Consider the following 20,919-nt stretch of genomic DNA (forward strand, 5'->3'; position numbering starts at 1 on the left):
ACCTTTAAAACTGGATTCACAGGACTGTATAACCTGATGAGTGTGTGTGTGTGTGTATGTGTTTGTGTGTGTTTGTACCTTGGGTAGGATGGGGGCCCTCCCCACAGTCCTCCCTCTCTGAGCAGCCATACCAAACGGCTGGGCCTGTGGCGGCGGCCTCTCGCAGCCATCTGATACAGGGTTGACCACGCCAGGCTGCAGGGGTCCCGTGTAAGGGCTGGGAAAAGGCTGATAAAAGCCCATGACAGGGGGGCAGGGCGCGGGCATGATCTGATAGTAAGTGTAGTCATTTGAAACAGGGGGCTGGGGGGAAGACAGGATGGGGTACGCTAGGTACGGACCACTGGGGGAAGCACCGGGCTGCTGCCAGCGCAAATCTCCGTTATACACCGGCAACTGCCTACTGAGAGAGAGAGACACAGAGTGAGAGATAGAGAGATAGAGAGAGAGAGAGAGAGAGAGAGAGAGAGAGAGAGAGAGAGAGAGAGAAGGGGAGGGAATCAAAAAGAATGATTAAAATAAATCAACACATGGAAATCCAACAACTTACAGTAACATTTATCCTTGTACAGATTTCTGTATATATGTGTACATGTCATGTGGATACAATTTTCATGGTCCCTTTGAACACATTCTTTCGCATTTTTTGTTGGTTTGTGTGTGGTTTAGTCATGCTGTTAAGTGTGCGTTTTCATCTACTGGCGTGGTAGAGTAATGTCACAAAAAGCTTTTTTTGTGGACGATATATCGTCCCTGAAATTACTGCGATACACGATATTTTGGACATTGTTAAAACCACTAAATGCCACTGAAATAATAATATCAGAATAGCATAAAAGCAAAAAGCAACCAGACACTTTTAAAGATTTATAGTTTGATAGTGACAAGCGTATTTCATAACCTACTGCAGTTCACACTGTGTGTAAAGAATTGGTTAGTTCTTGAAGCAGGATCAGCTACAATACTTTTCACGGCTATATATGTGAACAATAGGGTTGGGTGATGTCTCCTTAATTGGCAGATGACGATGTTTACAGTGAAACTTCGCGATGGACGATTATATCGTTGGGGGGTGGGTTGGGGGGGGTTGATCAATAAATTACTAAAAATATTTAAAATGAATAATAAATAAATAATATAAAATAAAAACTAATTTAAAACACAATCAAAGGCTATCTAATAGTGCGCAGAATAATATCAGTTTCAGTTAGTTTCAGTTTCAAATAATTGAAACAGCTCCCCAAAACCTCAACCTATCCTTTATATTTGACAATATTTGATTAACTTTACAGGTCCGCACTCATCTTCATTTATTTTACTGAACTGAGTTTTTAAATTATTTTTAGCCTCGCGCTGAATTCAGCTTCGCGCTGCGGAAGAAAGAGAAAAAGAGAGAGAGAGAGAGAGAGAGAGAGCGCAGCGCATTTTGCCTGATTTCTCTTGATTAAAAATCAATAAATATGTGAATTTAATACCTTTTAATACCACGTATTTTACTTCACTAGATAGGACCTTATTTATTAATCGCAATGCCGTGCATGCTTTCCTTACGAATGATGCTAAACTGTTTGATCCAGCTGTTATATTATATTATGTTTTATCAATACCATTTTAACGTTTTTTGTTACTATGTTTTGAAATTTGTTAGATTATATTTTTGTCAACATTTTGGGTTTATTTTTCTTATGATAATAAAAATTACATAATTTATTTTCTTTTGTACATTTTTTAAGGGGCGAGTAACAAAAATATGTGCATGTTTCTGGAAAAACAAAAAAGTGGGCGTGGCATCGCGATGGTTATTATCCATCGAGATGTTGGGTCATAAATGAATGATATTGTCCATCAGCACAACCCTAGTGAACAAAAATAAAATTTAAACACAATAGACAAGATCACGATTATCATATATTATTAAGGCCGTTAATGTAATTAGGTCTAAATTAAGTATGTAATTTTTCAGTTTTGACCGAACCCCATATGAAAGTGCCAATAACAACAATACACATGTCAATACAAGATTTATTTTTTTAGCATTAAAAACATTTTATTTTCAACTTATTTAACATCATTAGTTTAAATATAATTACTATTACACTAGCACTGCAGGCTGCATTTAAGTGCCTTCCAAAGCAATGTATTTCTATGAGAATGTACTTTGACTGTGAATGCCTCAAAAATCTAAAAAATAACTGTGGCTGGTAATATAAATTAGCCAGCTTCTGAAAGCATGAGCCAGGTTTTTAAAGAACGAACCCATGCTTGTCTCACCTAAAGGAAAAAAGGCTAGCTTGCAGATGAACTTTCACATGAATTCATAACGCAGTCGCTTAAGTAAACTAGAAAACTAATGATACAGCTGTACTCCCAGCCCTCAGCATTACAAGTACTACTGCTGTGCTGCTCTTCAACAGACAACGTTTTAGGCGAACCAACAGCTAAAAAACATTTGATCACTGTGAAGCTGGAGTTGCTGCAGGTAGTGCTGTGCGATATGAAGATAAATATCGTGGGGACGATAGAAAAGTGTCTATCGTGCTACTTACCTTCTATCGTCCCTATCGTTTCTACAGTAATTTCATCAATTATTCAATCCATAGACTGTGTATAGCTGGACAGAGCATCGTCTCTCAAAACTGAAGCCACCACAGGTCGGGCGCCCCCTGCTGTTCGGTTGCAGAAAGCTGTGTAACCCCACCCATCCCCATAGGTTTCAATGGCAAAACAGACAAATTTCAATCTCGTTTTTTTTCTAATATACCAATAACAGAGCGTCAGCTCCGCTCCGCTCAGCAGCCTGTGACCTCGAGGCAGCCCTCAGGGGCGGGGTTATTTAAATGAGTAGGCTGTCTCTCCACAGTCTTTCTCCCTCCTCTGGTCTCTACTGCGCAGACTCAGGTTTCAGAATCGCCAACATGGCGGAAGATTGTGGCTTCATTTTCATTAAATGACTGGGAATGGAGATGCAAATATATAAAGTAGGCTATGATGAAATGTATTGGCGTGGTCACTTTGCATAAACTCATTTTTATATAAGTGATAATAAAGTAATCTTTGCAAAAAAAAAACTTCATAAATGTGGTTTTGCGACATGGCGCTATTTGACGTTATTTGATGGACATGCACGGACACGCCGGTTTAAGTCATGCTTTACGTTATTAAACTCATGAGAGCTGAACAATGAAAACGCATTGTTCTTTTGAAAAAATTAGTTGCTGCATCTACCTCATCTGTTTTCATTTGATACAGATATATTGCTGCACTAAAAAGGTATTACAAATGGGAAAATTTTGCATAAAAATTTGAGCTTTAAAATCAAATAAAAAATGCAGTGAAACCCATTTTTATCAGTGTGTTTTTACCAGTGTAATATGTATTCTGAAGTCACATCATCACATCATTATTGTCTATCATAAGCAAAATAAACATGTCACTGACTGAAAGTGAACTTTTATTTGTGAAAGTTTGGTTTAATGTCACTTTGAAATAAAGTTGGAGAAAAGTAAGCAATGATATTATTTTTATCACATTTTTCAAAGAATAACTGAAAACATCCTTAAATGTGGTATATCGTGATATATATCGTTATCGTGATATTAAAAAATTTCATATCGTAATATATGATTTTCCCATATCGCCCAGCACTAGCTGCAGGTGTAAGCTGTGAAACTGGAATCCGGATCGATCCTGTCAAATATCTGATACGTTATTTATGTCAATATCGAGCCCAAATCTAATCGTAAGAGACACGCTTTACACATGCACTTTTGGACAAGCAAAGAGATATAGAATCATTCCTGAAAGGGAAATGACACAAATATGACTCAGGTCACAGAGCATTCTGTAGTTCTCACAAGTGTTTTTAAACACAAAAGTAGCAATGACAGATACACTACTCTACATATTACAGGTGAGGACTGCATCAGCATGATTCTGAAGATATTATAAGATTACTTGGGTGCATTCTTCCAAAAGTTCACTTTCAGTCAGTGACATGTTTATTTTGCTTATAATAGACAATAATGATGTGATGATGGGACTTCAGAACGCATATTACACTGGTAAACACACACTGATTAAAATGGGTTTCACTACATTTTTTATTTAATTTTAAAAAGCCCATTCACACTGAACATGTGGTTTCACAGCATCTTTAGTGTAGTATAAACTATCTGGTGACCAGTACACTGACTGGGAAAATCTCTCACATGCACTCACAGAATCTCTACTGTGAACCCTTCCTGCTATTCAAAATGAACAGGAAGGAAAAAGGCCGGACGTGGTGAAGACAATCTCCCACTCAAACAGACACACTTACTCAACATGCCAGTGCAGACTCACAATCCAAAGCATTAACTGTAATCTAACAAGCACACTATGTCCAAATGTTTAAGGACACCCTTTGAAATGAATGCATTCAGCTATTTTACGCTTTACACTCATTGCTTGTCTAGTACTGCCAGTAGAATAGGACTCTCTAGAGCAGAGGCCACTAATAGGCGGACAGCGGTCCGGATCCGGACCCAAACTGATAAACTACTGAGAAGGAACGTTTATTGTCTTCATGGTTTATGCGCTTTACAGCGCAGTAAACTTACAGACCAATCACGTGTGCTGTAAGATCACCAAACGCTCTCCTCTACCAATCAGATCTGTGCAGATGCGAGAGGGCGGAGCCACACAGGAGAAGCAGGCGGTGAGACGTGGGAGAATAAAGCGAGAAAAGCTAATACAGATGGTCCGCACCAGAAAAAACATTAAAATACTTCAGTTATAAAACATACTGACAGCAGACCTTGCGGTGTTACTTGGAGGAATTAAAGAGAAACAACCGAGACAAGAGTCCAAAATATTCCACTTTACTCCACCTGATCAGAAACTCCTCAACAAGAAAAAAAATTCCCTCACTCGCAGACGCGCTCTCTCTACTCCCAAAACAACCCTACCTCAAAACTACGGCAACCCCCAGGGGACAAAAAGCATTGGCAACTTCCCCATCAGTTTTACCCACAACATAATAAAGTCTGATACAGTAATAATATTAAATAAAATAAAACTACAGTTTTTTTTAAAAAGCTGATATTTTGGCCAAGTTCAGCAAACAATTCTCCATATATTGTACAATTTATCATTCATGTAATTATTATCATGACAGGCAGACGCAAATCTAATATAAATAAAATTAAATTGAATAAATATAGCATTTTGAAACAAAGTGAACATAGAGATTCACATTAATAGACTCGATAAGTTCAGGGTGTTTCAATTGATTTTATGATATGTTGATAATGTAATTATTGTGACAGGTCTATTTAAACAATACATATTGTTGAAATATAATAGTATGTGTAATTTGTAAAAGTCTTTCAGTTGTTGAGGACATTATTAAAACACTGACAGAACTACTAGAGGCTTCTTCAGTAAACAGTATATAATACTGAATCATAACACAAGTTAAAAATAGCGACGGTCCGAACCTCAGCCTGGTGAAAGTTTCTCTAACTGGACCGAACTGAATTCTAATTAAATACCCCTGCTCTAGAGCATTGTAATCCATGATCAAAAACTTACTGAGTGCTTCAGTAAAACAGTAAATATAGATTTTATTGTAATATAAATATAAAACTGTACTATAATCTGCTAAATAGTGCCATGTTGTTAATGCTATTCTGCTTTCAAACTAAAGTAATCCAACATTCAGTACTGTGGTAAATTTAGTACTGGCTGCTCCACCGTTTGGCTCTTCAGAGAAGTTTATTTTTGTATTTAAAGACTAAAATAAGTCATACTGTGTTCTAAACCACATCCATCAGTCAGCAGTAAAATAATGAAGGTCTGGACATGTTCTGAAAGATGGGTCAGGAGACATGCCTAGTCTTGGTTAACACTGTAAGTCTTTTGTCTTCTTTTAGTCTTCTGTTCCAAACAAAAAGAACCTCATACAATGCCTTGGCTGAATGATTATATCTGGGGTGAGTGAAAGTGTTGGGCAATATCCACATTTTTCATACCACCATACCATCTCAAAACATTCCCACAGTATTGGGTATTACCAATAATTGGGATTTGCATAAACTGGGCTGAATTCTGGGTAATTTGTAACTGAAAAACTTAAAAGTGTCAGTCTGTAATATTTTGTTTCTAAACTGAAAGCAGAAGCATTTCTGAGTGGAGAAGAATATGGATAAAATATTGTGTTTAATGGTAGCAGTGTTCTGAGACGACCATCCCTGGGTTCTTCTGACCATGACACGCGTCTTTACATACTTACATCACACGTACAGCCTCTATAAGAGGACCCGGCTCAGTTTTACTGAAGGCGAGCAGCTGGTGGAGCAATGGAGACTTCAGAAGAGGAAACTCAGAGCTCAGTAGCTCATTCACTCAAAGTAAAACCAAAGAAACAAAGGAGTGAAGTTTCTGACTGAACGCACTCTATACCTCTCTCTCTTTCTGACTGAACATAACCTGGAATCAGATTTATCCGCTCTGAAAGGAGGCCGCATCACACTTGCCCAGTTTAAAATGATTCTTCCGCATGCTCGTGCAATTACCCACTCTCACCAGAGAGGACCCTAAATCCCAAAACTTACAGACATCAGCTTTAAACTGAATAAATATTTTATTTACAGAGTAAAAGTGAACACATACAAAGCTAAATGCTAATCAATCTGTCTACTAAACAAATGTTTAGCTGCTGACAAGAAAGAAGAGCATACTTAGCTAGCATGATAACATTCTGTTAACCACAGAACACACTCAGATTAAGTGACTGCTGCTCGATATACAGAAAGTTTTTCTGTGGTGTTAATTTTTTTGCTCACCTGCTAAGCTAGCTTTAGCTTAGCTGTAGCTAGCACAGCTACACATTTCCTGAGTAGCAAACAGTTAAAAAAAAGTTGCAGCTGACTGACTGAATGTTTTGATTACCATATTTTTCAGATTATAAGGTGCACTTATAATCATTTAATTTCCCAAAAATCTAGAGTGCACCTTATAATTCAGTGCTCCTTATGTATGAATTCTACCAGTCAGGTATTAAGGAACAGTAAAGCCACTCCTTCTCTGAAGTACAGCTTTATAAGTGTACGTTTTTTTTGTGTGTGAACTTTCTCCAGCACTAAGGCTGGGTGCAGCAGCATTAGCATTAGCTGCTAACAGCAGAGTATATCAGATTGCAGTCTGCACGTTTTCCGTGTTAAAACAAGCTACATTTGACAAATCGCTAGCTGATAGTGCCCTGGACTACCAGAACACTCAGGCTGCTGCGCTGCAGTTAGCGACTAATGCTAATGCTGCTGCATCCAGCCTTAGTGCTGGAAAAACTTCATTGAAAACTCACCCTTCAGACAAAATATTTGAAATCTAAGCTTACTGTAAACAAACAGAAGTGCTTTTCTCACCAAAATAAACAGTTTTCAAAAGAGAAATCTGTGTAGAGTAACATCCAGTGCATGTTTGACTGGAAAGCATTTAAAAGAAAATGTTTTTTTTTTTTTTTTTTTTTTAAGAATTACAGTTTTGTTTACTTAGGCGCTGCCCCCAGCTTCCCCATTACAAGGGAAACATGGCACTTATGTTGTGTTTGAACTTGTAGCCAGCCAGCTCGGCTTATCTAACCTAGCTAGTCAAGGTGAATAACAGGATAAACACCACAGAAAAGAGATTGATGCCAGAAGTCAGATTTTCATAGTTCCCAACAGGAAAATTCAACTGGAACGCTCCTACAGGTGGGAATTTCTACTCAGAACATTGGGAGAGCCTCAACAACCCCTAGATTAGAATCCAAGATGGCTGCTTGCATATCAACAGTAATAAAAGGAGTAGTATAATACAATTTATTAGCACTTATAAAAAGAACCTCATACAATGCCTTGACTGAATGATTATATCTGGGGTGAGTGAAAGTGTTGGGCAATATCCACATTTTATACCACCATACTGTCTCAAAACATTCCCACAGTATTTGGTATTACTTGTGGTTGGGATTTGCATAAACCGCATAAATTTAGTTTCTAAACTAAAAGCAGAAGCATTTCTGAGTGGAGAAGGGACAAAATATTGTGTTTATTGGCAGCAGTGTTCTGAGACTAATATATTAATTCTAAAAACTGGGTTCTTCTGACCACGTCACGCGTCTTTACATACTTACGTCACACGTACAGCCTCTAATAGAGGATCCGGCTCAGCTTTACTGAACACAAGTGGCTGGTGGAGCAATGGAGACTTCAGAAGGGGAAACTCAGAGCTCAGTAGCTCATTCACCCATAGTAAAACCAAAGAAATGAAGGAGTGAAGTTTCTGACTGAGCTCTCTCTCTCTCTGTCTCTGTCCATAACCTGGAAACGAATTCATCTGCTCTATAAAGATCGGCAGTGGTGTAGTTAAAGTGCTGTTAAAGTCCAGTCTGTTTATAGCCTGCTCCTATTTTAAAAGTTGTGTAGTGTATCTACTGTTTTCGCAGAAATCTGGCACACCAGACACATCACAATTTTGAAAAAAACGTCTTTATTTGGAGATACTGTGATAATTTACGAATACCACAAGTATAAAATATTTTGGTATAAAGCGATTTTATAATTCTTTACTTTAAAAATATGGCAGTAATGTGTGAATTGTTGTGTTTGTTTACCTGTTGTGTTGGTTCTCCTGTACAAAAGGGTAGCAGGTGATGAGGTATGATGGGATTGGAGTTGGCTCCGCCCCCCCACTGCCCTCTCCACACACACTCATGCTCAGCAGACTGGAGTCCACTCCTTTCTTCTGGGGTATAAATGGCTCGACCTCGGCAGACAGCTTCACATCCTGCAACAAGAACACACAGATACACGTCAGCATATCCAGTGTGTCTAGCCAGGTAACAATTTAAGGGTACAGATTGAAGAATTGAACTGTATTAAAGAAACAGCTCAGAAAATTCAACAGTAACAACCCTTGAACAAGTTAAATAGACAGTGCTCGGGCACAAGAACATCACAACAGGTGTCTCAAGACAAAAGGTAATACCAAAATAAGTGTGCTTGTAAAGTAAATTAACAGGGGGCTCTGATTGGTCCAGCTGGGACTATGATCAGCCGGTTCGAAACCTGTTCAGACAGCTTGCTATTAGTTGCCAAAGCCCTGAGAGAGGTTGTGGATGTATCGGAGGAGGCATGTGTTAGTCTTAATCCTCCTGGTGTGTTGGGGCATTACTAGTCCTAATGAGGGAGTTGGATAATTGGCTGTGCTAAATTGAGGATAAAATGGAAAAAAACTATTAGAAAAAAAAAAGGAACAAAAAAAAAGCAAATCTGACAAGAGGCCTTGGGCAAGGGAATTCCACATTTTAGAGCCTCCGGGCAAATACATTTCACAATAAAAGTTCTTGGGCAAGAAAAGTCTAGTGTCACTAGGCAAAGGAATGACCTAAATAAAAAGTAACTCGTTAATTTAAAATATATGTACCTTATAGTAGCATCCTTCATAAAACTGCAAAACATTACAATCACTGTTTCCCCTATGCATTGACTTTTAAATTCCCTGAACCCGCAGTGTGATCCTCTACAATGAGGAAGGTGTACATATCGCCAGAGTGGGAGGAGTCAAGCTGGAAATGATTGTACAACAGATACCTGCACAGTTGAGATCAACTTTCTCACCTCACTGTCTGATTAGGAGGGTGGAATTGAAGAGAAAACAAATGTGAGAGAGAGAGAGAGAGAGAGAGAGAGAGAGAGAGAGAGAGAGAGAGAGAGAGAAAGAGAGAGAAGATCCAGAAAGAAATGAGTTAGAAAAGGACACAAAAAGAGAGAAAGAAAGAGAGAGAGAATGAGAGAGAGAGAAGATCCAGAAAGAATTGAGTTAGAAAAGGACACAAAAAGAGAAAAAGAGAGAAAGTGAAAGAGAGAGAAGATCCAGAAAGAAATGAGTTAGAAAAGGACACAAAAGGAGAGAAAGAAAGAGAGAGAGAATGAGAGAGAGAGAAGATCCAGAAAGAATTGAGTTAGAAAAGGACACAAAAAGAGAGAAAGAGAGAAAGTGAAAGAGAGAGAGAGAGAGAGAGAGAGAGAGAGAGAGAGAGAGAGAGAAGGGAAAAACCGAGTGGCTGTGGTCAGGCCTAAAGTGGGCGAGAGACACAGAAAGATGTTCTGTCTCACTGCACATGCCACAACATCCCACATAGACTTCCACTGTGTGTGTGTGTGTGTGTGTGTGTGTGAAATGTAAAATTAGGTTTTGGCCCAAATCTCTATTGGACGAGAACGAAGGATGAGACAGAAAGTGTCTAAAGGTCAAAAGGTCAAGTACGAGTTTCTTCAGCAACACTGAGAATGGATTGTGTGTGTGTGTGTGTGTGTGTGTGTGTGCGTGCGTGCGTGTGTGACACAAGTGGCTATTGTTTCGCAGTGGCCGGTGGGCCGAGTCTCTCCATCACCCCATCACTGACCACATCTCTCCCTCTCTCTTACACAAACACACACACACACACACACATACAGTTCCATTCTGTACTGTAAGGAAACGAGGCTTGTTTTGTTCCAGCTGCTGCAGCAGGAAGAGAACACATCTAACAAAAATGTCAATCACACACACACACGCGCACACACACACACTCTCTAACAATCCCACAATGTATTCTAACATACAGTTTACAAACAATATTTATTACAGGCCACAGAATACCCATAATTCATCACTTTCCCGGGACTGAAGATTTACATACAGATTATCAGAGGCAGTTTGACATTCTTTATGCCAAATAAACTCAATCCACCAAGAGATATTTGCATCTTTATTTTTACTCTAAAGCAAACATCTGCTGGTGAAAATGAGCTCAGCGTGTTTCCACTGAGGCTCTGAGCTTTAGAGCTGTGTTAAAATAGTCCTGTGTTCAGGATTAGCCTCAGCACAGGGAAAGAACAACAGTCACAGATAAGTTAATTACACAAGGAGAGTGAGATCAGAGCAAGGAGTGTGTGTGTGTGAACGAGAGCATGCGCCTGTGTGTGTGTGTGTGTGTGTGTGTGTGTGTTCAGAGACAAAGCCTCATTACAGCTCTCTTTTTGACTTTAAACTGAGCGAATCACTGAATTATTTTCTAACCAACAATAAATAAACTAAATAACTGAATTATTTTTAACGAATAACTTCTGAGCTGTTTCCTAATTTATAACTACTAAACTGAATCACTGACTGTTTCCTAATTTATAACTACTGAACTGAATCAATTAACTTTTTTCTAATTCTTTTTCCAATTTATAACTACTGAACAGAATCACTGACCTGTTATCTAATTATTAAGTACTGAACTGATAGACTGAATTATTTTCTAACCAATAAGTAATAAACTGTATGACTGAATTGTTTTCTAACAACTACTGTACTGTTTCCCTAATTAATAACAACTGAACTGAATCATTAATCTGTTTCCTAAAGCATGGTGAACACGGTGAGGTCAGAGATTTACATCACTCCTGCAGAAGCAGCTGGGGTGGGAGTGAGTGAGTGAGTGATGGTGGTGTTACAGAAGTGAGGAGCAGTGGGGTGATGCTGGATGTGTCTGAGGATGGGAGGATGGGGGGTGAAGGAGGGGGGGGAATAAAGAGGCAGTCTTTTGTGCTTTCAGCTCTTTTCTCTCCTGAACTCGTTGAGTTTCTGTGTGGGAAATAAAGGCTTCGTTGTCGGGAGGAACGAGGGCAGCGGGGTAACAGGAAAGGCTGAACGCATCTGAAGGTCTTTAACAGACAGATAAATACCGAGCGTTAGTGAGGTCATTCTTGATTCTTGATTTAAGAAGCTGCAATATTGTTTAAACACAAACTCAGTGCTCTAAATGAATATGATCTGATGTGCCTTGGCAAGAGTTAATTACCGTGCATGAATTTCTTGTCTCTTAATGTGTTTGAGAGCATCAGTTGTGTAGTTTTCAGGAAAAATACATTTTTCCTGAAAATGCCTACTGTAGTGAACTTAAATAAATCTATCATTTAAAAAAGCCAAAAATTAATAAAGAAAGTAATTACTTATATCTGTCCAGTATCATTTATTTTACTTTAATTCTGGATATATGGAGATATTTGAAGTGCATTATTATTAGTATCATGACATTCTGGATCATTGATTTCTGTTACAAATCTGATAAAATTATTGTATTTTTAATATCTCAGTTAGGGGTGTCACATGTTATACTGTATGTAATAATAAAACATTGTGCGTCATATCGCCAAGAGTATCGTTATCGCGAAAATACCATGAAATATATCGCCCACTCCTAGTCTGTATATATATATATATATATATATATATATATATATATATATATATATATATATATATATATATATATATATATATATATATATATATTCACAACAGAGAGGCATATGCCAGTTATAGATTAGTCTACGGTCAGTCATTGGTTTGATTAATCAAATTTACAATATCTTATTTCAAAAGGTGGGCTTGATATAAGTGATGCAAAGTGATACAAGTGATCTGTAATACACCACATTAGGCACTTTTTTGGGTATCAGCAGTGTGCACTATTAAAACAGCAATGTGCAACATAAAATAAATGATAAAAAATACAGGAACAGTCATGTACAAAATAATAGAACAATTAGAGCCTTAACAAACTGAACTCTATCCTACTATAACAGTTAAACATGAAAAATAAGACTTTTTCGGTTCCTGAGAATGACACGTTTTTATCTGAGAGAAAGATGCTCCTTAAGGTACCAAAACTATTAACATATTTGAGGCTAGACAAAACAACTGTTATTTTTATATTTTCAAGTTTTTCTTTAAGAAGATGAGAATGTTCACATTCTCTGGAGAAAGAGCTGCTCTTTCAGCAGTCACAATGTCCGCGGCGTCGGCTACAGTGCGCTGAACCATTTGTGTAGCTTAGTGGGAGGGATCGTCAATCCTCTTTTTGACTTTGAGGCTCGAGACCATGACATAATTTCAATCGATTTCGATTAAATATCGAAATCGTGACACCCCTAATATATATATATATATATATATATATATATAGATATATATACAAAGGGATTGTAGTGAATACATTTTTCCTGAAAATGCCTACTGTAGTGAACTTAAATAAATCTATCATTTAAAAAAGCCAAAAATTTATATATAATATTAAAATTATCATTGAACACACTATCAGTGCTCATCAGAATCAGCCACAATAATTATAAGACATTTTCTATCAGAGCATCTGTAGACAGTTTACAAGAAGGCAGTGTGGAAATGTAAGGAGGAGGTCAGTGTTACGGGACGGAGAGAGAGAGAGAGAGAGAGAGAGAGAGAAACATCAGAGGAATGCAGTCGTGAATGCAGCAGGACCAGCGCCGGCACTTCACGCCAAGACTGCACCGGCACCAGCAGCTAAAATGCAAATGTCAGAAATGCCACAGGTTGCGAGTTTCACCTCCGTCACACCACTCACAACAACCGGCTCTGCTAAAGGAGCTCCAATACACACCCCAGTTTCACACACCTGACCTGACCCAGCACCCCATTCACACAACCCCCGCCACCCCCCCTAAACACAATCAACAGCTTCAGATCAACTGAAGAACACACAGACCCCAGAGATACAGATTTTACACAAACAAAAGACAGATAAATAAACATAAAGAGATAAAGTCTTAAACTGTTTGGCACCCTGATCAAACTCCAGTATCATGCATAATTAATGCAATACGCCTAAATAAGTCACATCCTCTACAGAGAACACTTACTGTTCAGTTAAATGCCACATATTTGAGAAAATAAAATGATGAAAAATGAGAAATGTACAAAAGTTACAGCACACTTTAATGTTACTTTTTTTTTTTAAATGTATTAAAGAAATAAAGGTTCAGTAAATAAAAAGATGCATAATAAGAACTGATAATATCTTAATGTGCAGTCGCACAGACCTATCAACATGATGGAACTGGCCCTCATCAGGAAACGCCCCAGGAAAGGAAAAACAAGAGGAAAGTTCATTGACTTACTGTTACAGTCTGGAAAAAAATCTCAAATATCTCAATTTCCCATTAAATATCCAGCTACTAGAGCCAGATAATATCTGTCCAGTATTATTATTAATTAGTGCATTATTACATGTATCATTACATTGTTGTATTATTGATAGAATTATCTAGTTATCGCCTATTGGAGTAATGTTCTAATTCATGTTATAGGAAACAAAATACTCAACTAAATACGGAAAAAAATGAAAAGAAATGAAATGAAGAAGTGAAGGTCAGTCAATCAAAAAAAAAATTAAGAACTGATTTCCTAAAGCGCAGTCGAAGACAATCAAACATTGTGATGAAACAGGCCCTTATCAGGATTGCCCCAGAAAAGAAGGAGCAAGAGGTTTTACAATATGGTGAAAATCTCAATAAAGGTTTTGCCATTTCATATCGTTACATTTTAATATGCATTATGATGCAGTACTGTATTCTTGAAATCATATATTTTTATGAATAATATTATATCGCCAATAATATCGTTATTGGGAAAAAATACCCTGAAATATCATGGTACTATTTAAGGGGCAACTGAGCCATCAGGGTACAACTTTTTTGCTGTTTGTAGAAAAAAAAAAATAATCACACTGTTCTCATTTACCATTAAATATCTAGCTACTAAAGCCAGATTACATCTGTCCAGTAACATTTATTTTATTGTAGTTTTGGACAATTGAATTGCATTATTAACTGTATCACGACACTGTGGGATTATTGATGTATCTACTGTTATCACCCTTTTGGAGTAATGTTCTAATCTGTGTTATGGAAAAAAAATGATTCAACTAAGTAAAGAAAATAATTACTTTAAAAAAGTCAATCGAAAAAAAAAAAAGAATTTAAAATATGCTTAAATGCAGTCGCAGACACAATCACATGTTGTGATGAAACTGGCCCTCATCAGGAAATGTACCAGAAAAAAGAGCAAGAGGAAAGTTCCTTGACTTACTGTTACAGTATAGTGAAAATATGAATTTTGAGTTCAACAGATCATATCATATGTAATTATATCAGCAAATATATATATATATATATATATATATATATATATATATATATCACTAATATCATTATGTAGAAGTAGTTTTTACTTGAAATTATTGTGATATATATTTTTTAGCAATGTTTTTGATAAATGTTTGTCATATCACCAAGAATAACTTTTTTGCTGTTTGTAGAAAAACGAAAATTCATGTTGTTATCATTTCCCTAATAAATATTATTGGAGAAAATTACTCATCTAAGTAACATAAAAAAAATACTTTAAGAAACCAAGGTCAGTCAATCAAAAAAAATTAATAATCAAGAACTGAAAATAACCTAAAGTGCAGTCACAAAGACTATCAAACGTTACGAAGAAACTGGCCCTCATCAGGAAAATAAGAAGAGCATGAGATAAATTTATTGACTTACTGTTACAATCAGCTGAAAATAGCAATTAGGGGTTCGCCATATATCATATTGTATACAATAAAATCGGCAAATAAAATGTAATATTCATTATGTTATTACTGTATTCTTAAAATTATTATTAAATTTTTTATCAATGTTTTGTCATAATGGCAATAATATCGTTATTACCAAAAATACCCGGAAATATCCTGATATCATTTTAATACCATATCGCCAACCACTAGTTATTAATGCTTCTGAATGTGTGTGTGTATGTAACTTAGTTTACAGTAATCGGCTGCGGTTTAATCTTCTACACTCAGCTCTGTGGTTATGGGTGTAACATTAGCTGTTGAGAGCTAGGTTAAATTAGCTGTTAAATATCAGCTTTTCTCCTCATAACCCGAACTTGGCAGTCATACCTGCGGGTTAAAATCCGCATTAATAATAAAGCTGAGGGACAGAGACGCTGTGCTGCGCTGTGTATAAATAAATAAAGTCAGTTAACCCCAGGTTAGCGACACTGTGCGTGTAGTGATACAGTAGCCGTTAGCCGCGTTAGCAGCAGTAGTCCGGCTGTAGCGTCAGTTAATATAACTATATAACCGGGTTACTGTACTTCACTCAGCCGCTAATCTCCCCGATAATCCCTCCTCACCTTCCCGTCGCCAGACTCCATCTCTTTCCGTTCCCTCACGATCCCGGTCCCCCCTTCATCCTCCAGCCACAGCCGTTACCGAGCCCTCCGCTCAGCTTAACCCGCAGCCTACTGCTCCTGCTGCGGCTACAGATACACTGAGCACCGCGGCAGCGCCGGGGCCACGGTAACCAGCCCAGTGCTGTCAAAATAAAAGTCCTCCTTATCAACAATAAACAATCACATGTTTACTGTGTGAGACAAGGACTGAAAAAATCCAACACTTAGTATTTAATAATAGCACAACAAAAAATGTTAGCAACCTGACAAAATAAAATAATAAAGCAAATTTATTAAAATAAATGTATAGATCACTATGTATATATCAGTTCCATAGCCAATTCAATCAATTAATACACTCATCCAGACTTTTAAGGAACATATAAGGGTTTAGAACAGAGGATTTAGGAGGACTAACTTTTTTCACGTAATTTCATTGAGGTTTTGATGTCTTTAATATTGTAGAAAGTAAATAAAGAAATAAAGAAAAACACTGAATGAGAAGGTGTGTCCAAACTTGGTTGAAATAGGTGTGTTGAGAAAAAGTGATAAGTGTGCAGGGCAAGGGGCAGCAGAACCAGGCTTGAGAAACACTGCATTAAATGATGGGTAGGTCATATTAATTCATGCTGTTAATTGGTCAATTTTGACCACAATATTGATCTGTGTCCCTAAGCAGTAATTACTATTCAACAGATCAGCAAATTAAATAAAACATTACCCTGATAGGAAATAACACTGAATAACCTTTTTTTTGTTTGTTTGTTGCATCACATTTTTTAAGGTTTAAACAACATGTATTATTTAACATTGCATAATCAACACTGGTTGACAGTCCCTTGAAGATAAGTGTGTTGCAGAAAAAAAAGCAAATTGCAATGTTATCTAAGGGCTAAATGTTTCTTTAAGTATTGAACTTCCCTATAGTCTTGCAGTCCCTTAATGGTCTATTGCTTTAAAATTATATAATAAATCCAAAATCTCCCCTTAACTCACAAAAAACATAATCAATCAGAAGTGCCACCAATTTATTACATTCAGATATAATACCTTAAACTAGTTCTCAAAAGTCACTAAATCTAGTGACCAAATCAATAAATTAGCAATACTAGCTCTCGAACAGTGAACAGTTATTTTGGTTGATGAACTGTTGTCATGGTTACAGTGGAACTAAAGCCTCGGTCACTGCAGTAAACCTCTTACAGTTTTCCATTTTTAAGTGACACTTTAAAAATCGTCTCCGTGTTCTATACAACATACGACCGCTACAGGTAAAAGGTTCTTCCCACATGTAATAATAATAATAATAATAATAATAATAATAATAATAATAATAATAATAATGTTACTTATTTTTTTTTACTGCAGTAACACAGTAAAAGATAATAATAAAGATATAATACAATCAAGGTATTCACATATTTAATGTAAGTTAAGTTTAATACAAAAAAGTACAAAAAACAATGTTGAATCAACGTAATATCGATGTAGAAAAATAAATACATTCTGAAGTTCGAGACCCACGTTGTTTTCTTTGCACTAGCGATGGAGAAATTAACGAATCAATGTTGAATCAACGTCCTTTTTCTATCTGGGTTATATGTTGGTAAGCAGTATTTTTCCGCCTGTTGCAATATGTAGTAAAGGTTGTATTGTTTAAGCTTTCCGTTGGGACTCTTATTTTGAAGGTAAAAGTGGCTCCAGCCGCGGTAGCTCCTGTCACGACGCTGCTGATGACGAGATCACGCGGGACTCACCTGGGACGGAATCCGCATGAGGACATTTAGGTTTAACGGGGCGCATTTACATAACAGCAACACCACAGCAATCCAAATTATATAGATATACAGTAACAGTCAGCATATATTACCGGTTAAAAGTTTTACTAGACCTCTATTTATTCCCTTTATAGTTTAGAGTTAAAAATCTTCAGGTCCAATTTATCGGTAAACTACCAGCGAACAAATGAACTAAAAAAGTAATTTTAGTATTGTCAAAAATATATATAAATATAGTGTATTGTACAAGTAAATTGTAAAAAAAAAAAAAAACCTGAAAAAATCATATATTGTTAAAAAAAGAGAGGGGTTGATTATTAGCAAGCAATTCACTGGTTAACAGATTACAACTGATAAAAAGTAATATAAATGAACTGAGCTTCAAAACTGGATTTAAAAATATCAATTTCCAAAGCCTTTCTCTGGAAATCTTTGTAAAGCAGTCCTGAAACAGATAGTGTTACTGCTGTTTCTCTCTACTGCAGCATTTACACACTTACACACAACACATTTACACACTCATCATAACTACTAAAAAACACACAGAAACACACAGAACTATTAAATGTATATGGATGGAAGGTAAATGGATTAAGTATATAGATATAGCAATAGTAAATCTGTGAATGCTCAGGGACAAACGTGTAAGTGTGTAACAAATGTTCATATTAATTCATATTAAAATCCATTACCACATACATATCCATACTATATATATAAGTAAAAGTAACTTTACTTTGCTAAAATTCTACTCAAGTAAAAGGAAAAGTTCTCAATTTAAAATGTACTTGAGTAAAAGTAAAAAAGTACTCAATTTAAAATGTACTTTGAGTAAAAGTTACATAGTTACTTTTAATTATTTTATGTAAAAAAAGTACAAATCATAAATTAAATAATTATTAAATTAAATCATTTGGATCTTTCAGGCAGTAACAAGTGGTATAGGTTTCTATGAGCCATTTTTTTCCGTTACTGTTAAAATGTTATGGTCATATAGGCGACTATAAATCGTATTTTTATAGTTTTACAGGTAATTATTATTTTTTAACTTGCCATTGCTATGCTTTAAATGCTATTTACATGTTTTTTAACGTTCAAGCAGATTGTTTAATGTTCCCAATAAAAACTTAAGGAATTATCATTAAATACATGAAATCATACAAAAAGAATGTTGGTGGGCACATGCGCAGTGCCGTAAAGAAGCACATATTGATGGGTAGCACAACTCCACAGAACACCGGTTCCCCCGAGCCACACACACAGACCCCAGACTACACAGCTGATTAACACAGTGTCTCTCCTAACAGCTAACTGCGCTGCCATGGAGAACAAAACTAATTTTTTCAAATAATTTGTCTTTTTTCCCAGCATTTAATTTGTTACTCAGTAATGGGAAGTTTTCCAATGTAGCGAAGTAAATTACTTGTGTCAAAATGAACTTGAGTAAAAGTAAAATTACCTATTTTAAAAAGTACTTTAAAAAATACAAATTGCTCATAAAATCTACTCAATTACAGTAACGTGTGTAAATGTAATTAGTTACTTTCCACCTTGTATGTGTGTGTATATATATATATATATATATATATATATATATATATATATATATATATATATATATATATATATATATATATATCCGCACGAGGACAGAGAATGAGAATTCTGTTCAAATCTGTTCATATATGGTGCATTTTTTAGCTAAAACACTCATATTGCTGAGATAAATGGATTACTATAATTTAGGCATTGGTGCCTAAAACTTTTGCACAGTACTGTACTGTACAACACTTTACTGAAGTTTACTTATTAGAATGAACTATATTGTTTTTTAGTAAGGTACTCTAAGGTGTATTCAGGTGCACAGGGGTGTATTGTTATGCTGCTGTAAAAAATAACAGTGATACTTTATTTTAAGCACTAGATGGTGCTGTTATACTGTAATCAGTAACTGCTCTTTATAAAATGTAGGATCTGTAAAACTACACTGTATCCATTACTGCTACACTACTGTCATACACTGTATGGACAAAAGTAATGAGACACCTGCTGCACACTTATCCTTTCTTATTAAATCAGAGATGTTAATTGGGCTGTAAATGAGATTACGTAAATATCTTTACTCTACCCTAAGTGAAAAAAAGTAGATTAAAGTATACTAAGCATAATTTTGCTATAGTGCACTAAAGTGTTTTTTTACTATTTTTATTATTAATGTATTTACTAAATTACTAATTACTAACTTAAATTGTGCTAAGTGTGTGTAACTGTATAATAAAATTGAACTATTTTAAATATAATTAAGTAACATTTAAACATACTACTACATGTATGTAACCCTAAGTTTTAAATATGCTTACAGTAAAAGTATAATATTTTTAGTGAGTATTACTAAGGGAGTTGTTGGAGATGCAGCGTTAGCATTATTGGAAAATATTGCTAATGGCCAAATTCATTGAGAGCGCATTTTCCGTGACCATTATGTTTTTTTGGCTCATGATGATGACTGACTTATAAGCCGTTTTAGATTTCCAAGAGCAGAAGAGGATAAGAAAACAAGCTGAGTGTGTGACGGGCGGCTTCTTGGTAAGCAACTCATTTAAATGAAAACATTTATTATCCATCCTAGAACAATACAATTAAAACATGGGTCATTACTAGTTATTACACTACTACTTTTCTTTCTTGACTTGCATATTATACTCTAGCATATTATTATTGTTATTATTATTATTATTATTATTATAACATTATACTCTGCATAATTGAGGAAGGAGACATGGCAGGTGTGATGTTTTCATGCACTTGCGCTTGATTTCAAGTTGATTGTGATGTAATAAGAGACAAATCCAGATTTTTTTGTACGTACAGAACTTTACAGGTCTGAGCGTACGGAACATTTTAGTAGGAAGTCCACGCAAATCTTAGTACATGAGGCCCCAGGTATATTAGAAATGTACTAAGAATTGATGTTAATATATTTACATTAGAGTATAGATATGCTTCTTGTTCCTGTCTTTTGTAAGTAGCACACATCTAGTAT

At 36.0% G+C, this 20,919-nt stretch overlaps 1 protein-coding gene across 3 annotated transcripts in view; it reads right to left on the reverse strand.

Annotated features, from left to right (window-relative positions):
• Positions 1 to 16,202, reverse strand: part of secisbp2l (SECIS binding protein 2-like) — a 45,883-nt gene extending 29,681 nt beyond the window's left edge. For 2 of the 3 annotated variants that reach the window (XM_049483454.1, XM_049483452.1), the window contains exons 1-3: positions 16,060 to 16,202; positions 8,633 to 8,805; positions 79 to 403 (exon numbers count right to left, since the gene is read on the reverse strand). In XM_049483454.1, the coding sequence (XP_049339411.1) occupies positions 79 to 403; positions 8,633 to 8,805; positions 16,060 to 16,080 (519 nt within the window). In that variant the 5' untranslated portion in view covers positions 16,081 to 16,202. The remainder of the gene's footprint in view (positions 1 to 78; positions 404 to 8,632; positions 8,806 to 16,059) is intronic. The other variant, XM_049483453.1, reaches the window with a different exon arrangement.
• Positions 16,203 to 20,919: the final 4,717 nt, after the last annotated feature.

This window comes from Astyanax mexicanus, chromosome 9, assembly GCF_023375975.1.
Source record: "Astyanax mexicanus isolate ESR-SI-001 chromosome 9, AstMex3_surface, whole genome shotgun sequence".
Classification (NCBI taxonomy): Eukaryota; Metazoa; Chordata; class Actinopteri; order Characiformes; family Acestrorhamphidae; genus Astyanax; species Astyanax mexicanus.